Below are 11,197 nucleotides of genomic sequence, written 5' to 3'. Positions count from 1 at the left end.
TCCAAGAGAAAACTGGAATTGGAATAACCCAGGCGTCAGCCGCAAATTTTATAATCTAAAATATAATAAATATATGATATTTTCACTGAATTGCATTGATTCTTTATCATTTCTATGTGAACACCGAAGGGGATACCGGTTCAAGTTGTTACGCTATAAAATGTAGCCATCAAGGAGGGATTTAGAGCCGGTATAGCTGTCCTTGGTACCCATATTATAATTAACCTTGCATAACAGGTGCCTGTTATATCAGGACCTGTCATACATGGGTTTCATTGTATAATGCCAGTGTCTCTATCATATAACGTACACCATTGTTCAATATACGTGTATATATTTTTTTTCGGGGGGGGGGGGGGGGGGGGGAGGGGGAGAGGGGTTAAAGATAGGAGGGTTATCACAATTGATTTGACCACTCAATCAATCAGGACACAAGGTGTAAAAGAATAGGAATTTTGTTGGACATTTGTCTTTAAAAAAAAAAAAAAGGAAGATCAACATTCTTTCACCGCCTAATCTCATTTTTTAGCCGGAGTTCAACCACCGACCAGATTGTTTCTCTTCGAACCATAGTGGAACAATCTATAGAATTAAATAATAACGTGAAGTTGAATGTAAGCTTCAATTTAATTACAAAAACAGATCAAATGAACGTTTCGGGTTTCCCCTTTATCAACAAAACAGGATGATCGGATGTGGTGTTTCAATCATCCTGTTTTGTTGATAAAGGGGAAACCCGAAAAGTTCATCTGATCTGTTTTTGTAATTAAATTGAAGCTTACATTCAACTTCACGTTATTGTTTATTTCTTCGAGCTTCGAGCAGCAACATTTACACAATCTATAGAATGGAACTCTCCTCTTACTGTCAACTTTGTGGATTACGAGAAGGCTTTCGACATTGTGGAAAATTCTGGCACATTATGGAATCCATGAGAAGTTGATAAACCTCATCAAGGAATTTATGAAGGAACAAGTTTTAGGATTGTACATGAAGATCAGCTAACCGGCAGCTTTGAAATTAAGACAGGTGTCAAATAAGGATGCTTGCTCTCACTCTCACCATACCCGTTCATCCTTGCTATGATTGGCTAACCCCCCCCCCCCCCCCCCCCCCCCAAAGGGCGAAGAAATGGCATACAGTAAACCCCCTGAACACAGTTGGATGATCTGGCTCTTTTGTCTCACGAATGATGCAAAGCAAAAACCACAATTATAAACAGCCTTTCGGAATCCATTGGTTTGAGAATTCACCCTGCAAAGTCAAAAGTTTAAAGGATAGGTACGCGTCAAGGGGAGCAGATCAAAGTAAAAGATCGGGAACTTGAAGATATAGACACTTTCTGCTATCTCGGGAGTATAATTGACAGAGATGGAGGCACGGAAGCAGAAGTGAAAGCACGTATTAGAAAGGCACAGGCAGCATTCACATCTTTGAACAGAGTTTCGAGAACTAAATATATCTCTCTTCGACGAAAGCTGAGACTTTTCAACTCAAACGTGAAGTCAGTCCTACTATATGGATGTGAAACTTGGAATTCATCGCAGGCGTGTATAAGGAGGATAGAGATTTTGGTAAACAGGTGCATGCTCGGAATGAAATGGATGGACAGGATTAAGAATGAAGAAGAATGAAAAAGAACACAACAAAAGCCAGTGGGAGAGAAAATAGGAAGAAAACGATGTAGGTGGATTGAATACACCCTTAGAAAGAATGACTCCACTATAAAAAAAAATTTAAAAAAAAAGAAAGTATTGGACTTGAACCCTCAGGGCAGAAGATCAAGGGGAAGGCCACGAGGAACATGGAGAAGAATTAAAGAAGCTGGTATACAGAGGAGTGATAAGACATTGAACAAGATAAAAAAAAAAGTTAGCTCAGGATAGAGAGGGATGGAGACTGTTAGTCTGGTGTATACCCTGACCAAGGGTGAAAAGGCACTGATGATGATGATGTTTATCTTTATCAATAAGTTATACGTCTGACTTCTTTTTAATTTGTTTATTTATGCCACCCTCAGTCACCAAAAAATGTTGACTCTTCCAATACGCACATATTGGTGCTATGTGTTTGCATAAAATACAGCATCCGCCTGCCGAATATAAGATACCAACACAAAACTATGTGTAATCTTGGGTGTTAATACTCTGGCTGATATGATTTAGTGAGAACTAATTACCAAAATAGCAGTCTAAAACAATAACAAAGAGCTGAATTACGTCAATTTCGTTTCTTCTGTTTGTTTTAAAAAAAAGTACACATCGCTTTTCCCGACTCAACGTGAAAGAAAATTACAAGTGGGAATTGGAAGAGGGGAGAAAAAACAAAAAAGTCTCACTTTTACAGGTTCATCGTGTAAAAATAATAAAATCGCTCTATGATTTAAAGTAGTAATGTGCGGCTATGTGGTCTAATGGTATGACACTCGCTTTCGGATCGGAAGGTCCTGGGTTCGAGCCTCGCGCTTGGCGCATAGTTGAGTCCTTGGAAAAGGCTCTTTACTCACATTCTCTCACCGCACTCAGGTGTAAAATGAGTTCCTGGCCGTTAACATCGTTGTCTTTGTAATATCGCCTGACAGGCGTCATGTCCCGTCCTACATGTTAAATGTTGCTGTTGACCAGTGACCCCCTGTAGAGCGCTTTGAGCACATTTAGTGGATATTGCGCTATATAAAGCCCAATTTTTTAAAAAAATTGTTAGTAATGGCACCGATCAGCAACTTCTAAAATACAAGATAATAGATAATAGCAGAGAGTCGAGAGAGATGTCGAAGAGCAAAATGGGAGGAAAAATCTGACATTTTCAAGCCCGATGAGACTATGATTACATCAGCATAGAAACACGGCAGTTTACTTATTTAAAACATATATAAAGATATTTCTTTTCTTTGTTATCGTTACGTTACAACGTACCCTTTACGTTTGTATCACTCATATAGATAGAACGAAGATAACGTCACTCAAGCCTTTGTTATTGTATTTTGCCATCCGCGTTTGTGAGTTATTCTCACTAAACTGTATCAACCAGACTATAAACGTTTAATGTTACACATAGCTTTGTGTGTTGGTTCGTTATACTTCCAGATGGCAATGTTATGAATTTCTTAGCCAAGCGCATACCATCTATAGATAGTATGCGCTTGGCTAAGAAGTTCATAACATTGCCATCCGGTAGTATAACGGACCAACACACAAACTATGTGTAACCATGAACGTTTATAGTCTGGATAATACCGTTTAGTGAGTATTACTCATAAACGCGGATGGCAGAAAAACAATAACAATGACCAGAGTGACATCAACTTCATTCTATCAAATCAATAAGTACACATCAAACCTTCTATAGATAGAATGCGCTTGGCCGAGGAGTTCACAACATTGCCATCCGGAAGTATAACGGACCAACACACAAACTCTGTGTAACCATGAACTTTTATAGTCTGGTTAATACAGTGTAGTGAGAACAACTCACAAACGCGGATGGCAAAAACAATAACAAAGGCCTGAGTGACGTCATCTGCATACTATCAAAAGATAGTTCGAAGATGACGTCACTCATGTGTTTGTTATTGTTTTTTGCCATCCGCGTTTATGAGTAATGCTCATTGAACTGTATTAATCTGACTATAAACGTTCATGGATATACAGTTTTGTGTGTTGGTCCATTATACTTCCGAATGGCAATGTTTTGAGCTTCTGAGCCAAGCGCATACTATCTATAGTGGTTCTATATGTTCTGTGATGAATGGTGCATGTAATGTATGTATTTTGTTATCATTTGAGAACCTTCTATTAAAAATGTCATGGTTTAGGTACATTGCCATACCAGGGGTTAATCTTTGGATTCGGAGGCCCACCAGTCGCTAGTTTGTTTTTAGTAAAAGTTTGGAGCCGACACTTGTATTTGTATCAATAAATGATGAGAAAAATAGGGTATGGAGAAGAAAACAAAAGAGAATAAAAAGTCACAGGGTCAGTGCCAAATTCGTGCGGCTATGTGGTCTTGTAGTATGACACTCGCTTTCAGATCAGAAGGTCCTGAGTTCGAGCCTTGCTCGGCGCATGGTTGAGTCCTTGGGGAAGGCTCTTTACTCACATTCTCTCACTGTACTCAGGTGTAAAATGAGTACCTGGCTGTTAACAGCGATGTCACTGTCCGAAAAAAATTGTAATTTCGCCAAACAGGCGTCATGTCCCGTCCTACATGTTAAATGTTGTTGATCAGGGACCCCTTGTAAAGGGCTTTGACTTTGAGCACGTTTAGTGGATATTGCGCTATATTAATAAACTCAAAAGCCAAATTCAAGATCCAATTGACACAACACCCTGTTTTCATCTGGCACTTCTCTATAAACTCTTTTTTTCTCTCATTGTTATTGTTTTTAAGGGTTTTTACTGCGCTTGAGAAACATTTTAGGTCATTTCAACGTCTTCTACATCTAGTGGTAGTGATGATGAGATGGACGTTTTAGTCGTAGTGGTAGGGATGATGACGAGGTGGTAGTAGTAGTTGTAGTTGTAGTGATGATGATTGCAGTGGTAGAGGTAGTGATGATTGTTGTAGTAGTGGTAATGATGATGATGTATGGTTTGTGAAAGTAGTTGTGGTAGTGATGATGGTGTGTGCAGTGTTAAAGTTAAAGGTGATTTTGGGGGGGAAGAGATTAAAATGACCACGCCGGAATTTGCTCATGACCCAGAATTTTTTGTTCCGGTGAAACCAGAGTCTTGACAACACTGCTATATTTGGCTGTTCCCATCTTAGCAAAAGACTCCAGGAAGGGACAGGACAAAACCATGTAATCCAATTCAAAGACAAAGCAACTCACGAAACATGAGGATAGAAGGTATAGCAAATGACCTCTTGCCCAGCATGGGAGGTCAAAAGACCCCACAGATCTGTTCAATACCAAGTCATTTCAGGACAGAACAGAAAGCCACAGAAAAAGGACAGACTACCTATCAATACCACCCCCCCCCCCCCCCTTCTCCACCAACTGCCCAGTTGATAAACCACCCAATAGCTATTTCCTGACCCCCCCCCCCCCCCATCACGCAAGCAGTGATAAGGTAACTGGGTCTGTAAGATATGGCAGAAAGTACTTTAAAAGATCCAAAGGATCAACTGTTAATGACCTTTACACTATAGAAATCAGGAATTACTCCAACCCCATAGGTATTTCAATTGTTTCCATTTCCCAATGCCAAATGATCGAGTACATTTCGCCAACCCATGGGACACATCTCATGACAGAAATAGGAATGTCAGTTCCTCTCCCATATTTTAAATCTCAATAAAATACAATTAAAATAAAAGATATCAAAATCCAAATCATTACATTTATTAACATATGTAATTTATTTCGCAGATTCCTCAATAGTTTTCTGTTTAAGCTCTTCTTTTCTAAGTTCTTCCTTCTTAAGAGCCATACGTTCTTCTTTCCTGCGACGAGCCTCCTTAGCCTTGAGTCTACGAGCCTCAGTCTGGTCACTGTAGATAAAAAAAATATTAAAAATTAATTAAATATGCTACCGATATCAATGACATTAGGTATAGTGTTGCTAAGCCATGAATACATCTGAAAATTATACAGGCCATCTTGAACTCCAACTCTCCTCTTGACAGGCAACCAATGTGTAGCTATTTCAAAACAGGGGTAATATTTTCTCTAATGTTAATCCCAGTTATGATTCTTGCAGATTTGTTCTGAAGTTTATGAATTTTCATCGAAGTTAAATATGGGAAACCAAAAAGTTTGGAATCTCAGTAATCAATTCTGTTTTTGTTTTTTTAAAGGGTTTTACAGCGCTTAGAACACGTTTAGGTTATATCAGCGCCAGTAAAAAGTAAGAAAATGGGATAGTAAAAAGTTCTGGAATTACAATTAAAGCACCCAAGAAAAAGCAAGACATATGGGAACACTCAAATGCTTACATTATACATTCAAAATAACAAATATAATAATACATAAGAGATATGATTTACAAAATATCATCTCCCAAAACAATAACTATGCATTTGAATTCTGCAAAGACTATGACAAATTTCATTCCAAGACGAGAAAGCAATTCGGAAATCTACAGGGATAGATAGAAGACTGTGCAGTAGTGACACCCCTGCCCACCAGAGGTCAAAAGACCCCACACAATGTACCAGATGCATTGCCATATCCCATTTACTTACATTACCAACAAATGACATAAATCTTTTAAAAAACAGACTGCAACCCAATATGCAAAACAGTGCTAAACTGGAAATGGATAGTAGTATTGTCAGAAATTCAATTCTTCACAAAGAAGAGATTATGTTCATAAGTTACTAGTCACAGAAGTAGTTGGACAAATCATAGAGAGAAACGCATAATGAAAGAAATAGGAAATAATGGGGGGGAAAAATTTTTTTATTAAAAAAAAAAAAATGGATTTCCTTCTTGAAAAAGCACTTACCTGATCATCTTGGTTCTGGCATCCTCAGCCTTCCTCTTGTGGATATATTCCATCAAGACTCGCTTGTTCTTGAATGCATTACCCTTGCATCTCAGGTACAATTCTCTGTGTCTGAAAACAGAAAAACAAAAGTTTAAAGTTACAATAATAATAATAATAATGAGAATTAATGATAACGAAACTACTAACACCAAAATACCGAAAATTCTTCAGAAATTGCTGACCACCCAAAAAATGCATGCACACAAATTAAAATTTATAAATACACAAACCAATATCAGAGAAATTTCAAAGCAGAAACAGAAATTCCAACATAGGAAATTCAATCTATTTAATTCAGGACAGTATAAGTGATTGTAGTGATGATGATAATTACACTAGTAGAAATTGCGTTTGTGATTAAAATGGGGCGGTGGTGGTTGCAATGATGATGATAATGTGGTGATGATGGGTAGCAGAAGCAGTACCAGTAGTGATGATGATCATGTGGCATTGGTTGTATTAGTGGTCGTGGTGACAACAATAATGTGAAAGTTGTAGTGAAGTTCATGATGAGGTGGTAGTGGTTGTAGTAGAGAAGACAGTGTTGATGATCTGGTTGTATCGATGATGATGTGGTGATAGTGGAGGTTGTAGCAGGACGTATTTTTCAGACATGACGTGCTTTCTCATGGCTGCAGGAACCAGAAATAATTTTTAAAAAGTGATTTTCAACAAATAAAAACGAAAAATAAAACAATGTACTAATCAAAAAGGCAACATCTATGATACCCCAATACTGCCAGTTCAAAACTAATGGTCCTCTGATAATGGGAGCCATCTTTATTCATGTATTCGTCCAACCTGGTCATCAATCACACGATTTGTTGCTGTCCAACGATTGGATGTTTCTTAACAAATGTAAACAGTTGCTTTGTTTACAAATGTTAGTTATAAACATACCCATGTGTCAAGCTGAATCAAATGACCAATCGTGATGTTAGATATTTAAAAAGCTGTGAACACTTTTCACTAAGTGGGTCACTTTGAGCACATTTTGCAATGTGAGCAATGACCTCGAGCGCATGAAAAGTTAATATAGATCATGCCCATTAATATACATGACCATCTTGCATGAAATGCACAGAAAAAAAAAATTATCTAAAAAAAAAATAATTTTTTTAATGAAAAGAAAAAGAAAGATAAACCCCTTACAGATGATTGGAGATCTTTTTGCCATCCCTGTACCTCCTGAGCAACCGACGCAAAATTCTTGTGCGACGAATCCAGAGCACTTTCTGAGGCATACGTGCATTAGCGGTACCTGTTTGAATAAAAAATATTAAATTTTTCACTCATTTAAAAAATAAGTAATTGAAATTGTTCCCAAATGGTTTTAGGTCAACAGTTGTAAATTACAGTGCCTAAAACATCTTTCTAAACATCACATGCTCAGTAACTATTACTGGTAAGTGCATGAATGCAAAGGCAAAACTCAATGTTTTGCTCTTTTTCAGTGTTGATGGTGACAAAAAGGAAATTTTTGAATGATTGCCCATTTTTACTATATTAACCCCCGCCTGTAGAGCAATTGATGATAAACTATCATCAATGTTTTAGCTTACTTTTGGAGAGTGAGAAACTGCACCTGTTTTTATCAAGCCACTCACTCCATGTTATTTGTACATTTAGAAGAAAATGTAATTTTTTTTTTAAAAGGAGGAAATTCTTCCTTCGACTTCCTGCGGACCTGGGGAAAATCATCAGCACTGCTTTTTAAAAGTTGCGTTTTATAGCGATTCTTCCCACTCTGATAACTGTATATTTTAATTTCCCAAATAAGTCAATCCCTAGAATAATACCCAAATTTATTTCTAACGTTACAGCTGGTTTGAGCCCATCTTAACGACATTCTCCTTTTCTTAAATCATAAGAATGTCCATGGATTAAAAAAATAAATAACAGATGACAGATCTTCAATCCAGTCTCGTATGAAAAAAAACTACTCACCTTTCCTCTTGCCATGACCCATGTGACGGCCTTTCCTTCTAGCTTCAGCGTACTTTCGTACACGGAAACGGGAATGTACCCTTACAGGTTTGCGGATAATCAAACCATCCCTCACAAGCTTACGAATGTTAGATCCTAAAAAAGTTGAGAAAAAAAATTAATTAATCAAACACAAATGTAACTGTTTAGATGTTACATTATTGATTGTGAATTCTGGAACATTGAAGTCTGTATTAGGAATTTAAGCATGATAAAAAATGAATGGGGAAACAGGCTACATTATGTTTTGAATAACAAGATTTAAGCAAAAGTTGTAATAATTTTCCAACTTTTATTATACATGCAAACACATTTCTAAGCTCTAATTTCTAATGACTGACAAATGTAAAGAGAAAAAGAATGCAAGTCAAATTTAAAAGTTGAAACGGTATTTGAGGTTGAAATATTTATCGAAGTGCCAATTATATGAAGTTTCTATTGATACTTATGATGAAATCCTTAATACATACGTGAATTGGCATTGGCGATCTCATTGTTTTCATTGGGATCCAACCAGATCTTTCTTTTCCCGCATCCCAAGACCTTAGAAGCGAGACGCTTCTGAAGTTTTAAGGAACTGAAATAAAAAAGAAGTCACTTGACAAAACCCTTAAAATGTCAAAAAGGTGGTAAACAAGAAATGTAAGTTAAATGGCATTTTAAAAACTACAGTTACTCGCCTGAAGAATGCCATTTAATTTCATCCCTTTCATAATTTAACCTTTTTAAGGAGGACCAGTAATGAAAATGATAAATTCTATCTCGAACACTTTCCCACAATTTGCATACAGAAGTACTCAAATACACATCGTTAAGCCACCAGGATGGAATTCTAGAAAAATTTCAAAATATTGGTAGAACAACCATAATAGCCTCATTTTTGTTCTCAGAGCTACTAAATTTTTTTTTTGTGTGTGTGATTACTAATGCGTGAGATGTTCCATTCTTATGGCAAATTGCCATTGCCTCATTGATTTCAGGAAGGCATATACGACTACTCGAGTTAAAACACTGATTTTCAGTATCATAATCATCATCAGGAGGAGCAGCAACAAAGCGATTAGAGCTCCAATGATGAGCCGCACCACTGTTACCTGATCAAATTTTTAAAAGATTATTTTTGCTGTTACTGTTTTTAAAAAAAAGTCTTTCAGAGCTATGAGGTCAATGGAGCTGGAGTTTATCCCGGTTTCTATAGCAATTGCTTGCCATCCTTTGGAAAGGATGCTAGTTTACCACAAAGTACTTTCCATCAAATCTAACAGACCAAGCTACCCAATCACTGCTGGATGGACAGGGGAGGGGAAGAGGGGGATAAAAAAATTAAAATAAATTATTATTCGATTGCAACCGAAATCGATCTTAGTCCCTTTGCGTGTGAAGCAAGTGCTCTACCAACTGAGCTATCAGGACCACCCCCCCCCCCCCCCTGCTGTTACTGCTACAAACTTAGATTTAGTGAAGTAAAGATTTGAGAGTTACTCAGTTTTGCTTCTACTTTCAAGAATCCCTGACTTGTTTCGGGTGGATTTCAGCCCTACTATTAACTGTAAATCATGTGCACTATCGCTATCACCAACCAGTATACCCTAAAACCCTGATCACTCAATGTCATTAGTCACGACTAGTTATGAGCTCTTGTTCCCACTTCAGTCTAAGTACTGTCAACTCTTGTTAGTCAATCAACCAACTTCATAGGGTAGCCCTTCCTTGTCCTTATCACCAATCCCTCTCAAAAATCTCAAAAGCCTAAGTCTACGAGGTTTTGCTTTTTCACTTTGTTAGGGTTGAAACGCAGGCTCACGGTAGACAACCTTAACAAAACAAAGACCATAATTATTATATATAGACGCAACATTTATCATTTATTATTTAGTTCAATGAGAGCAATGACTAAATCTACAAAAACTATTAAAATGAACGATGTGATTATTACATTACAGACATGTCTGAGAATAAGAAACTTTATTATTCACATGTACTTTTTTGAAACTCCGCTTTTAAGCATTTAATCACATTCCACAATATGGGAAGTTTCGAAATGCACAGAGAAATAAGTAAAGTTATTAAAATATCAATTTTTTAAAAATTAACCAACAATAAATCAGTCAATGGATAGTAGGTTACTATATTTACACAATGCACAAAGACATTCATGTGGGTGTCAGTGTCATGGCCCAATGGTTAAGTCGGAATCAACACTGTGTGTTCGAATCCTGGTTCCGCCACTTTATTTTTCAGTCTTCATTCTACAGAGCGTTGCAAATGATAAATGTCACATCCACCCCCCCCCCCTCCACCCCCCTTTTTAAAAATATTTTTCTCTCTCTTTTGGTGCCTTTCTAGTAAATTGCCATATACTCTGGTCTCCGCGAAATAAACAAATTCCCGGCCTTCGTCGATATCACCAAAATTGTGGTCAGAATGACAAATTATAGAAACAAAAGAAGATCAATGAAGTTAACAGGTAGATAGTGAAAATTTTAATGGTCTGTTGAATATGAACAGATTTATTAATTAACAAGTTCCTTGCTGGTCAAAAAAAAATATATAAAAAATAAAAAATAGGCGAATTGCCAGTTTGATGTTTTCAGTCCAAAGTGACAAAAATATTTTATTGACCCATTTGCTTTTTTTAAAAAAAAAGCTGGATTTGACATTTGAGCACTTTTTATTTTCATCTTGTGTTAAATATCAATTGATAACTGATTTGGGACACA

At 36.9% G+C, this 11,197-nt stretch overlaps 1 protein-coding gene across 1 annotated transcript in view; it reads right to left on the bottom strand.

Annotated features, from left to right (window-relative positions):
- Positions 1-5,337: 5,337 nt before the first annotated feature.
- The window catches only part of LOC144956446 (large ribosomal subunit protein eL19-like), a 6,952-nt gene continuing 1,092 nt past the window's right edge, over positions 5,338-11,197 (bottom strand). Inside the window, exons 2-6 of the mRNA XM_078886946.1 lie at positions 8,948-9,054; positions 8,439-8,573; positions 7,644-7,752; positions 6,450-6,560; positions 5,338-5,493 (exon numbers count right to left, since the gene is read on the bottom strand). Coding sequence (XP_078743072.1) covers positions 5,361-5,493; positions 6,450-6,560; positions 7,644-7,752; positions 8,439-8,573; positions 8,948-9,054 — 595 coding nt within the window. The 3' untranslated portion in view covers positions 5,338-5,360. The remainder of the gene's footprint in view (positions 5,494-6,449; positions 6,561-7,643; positions 7,753-8,438; positions 8,574-8,947; positions 9,055-11,197) is intronic.

Source organism: Berghia stephanieae, chromosome 11 (assembly GCF_034508935.2).
Source record: "Berghia stephanieae isolate SIO BIC M18660-M18661 chromosome 11, UCSD_Bste_1.3, whole genome shotgun sequence".
Taxonomy (NCBI): domain Eukaryota; kingdom Metazoa; phylum Mollusca; class Gastropoda; order Nudibranchia; family Aeolidiidae; genus Berghia; species Berghia stephanieae.
This window is presented reverse-complemented; position numbering and strand designations above follow the sequence as displayed.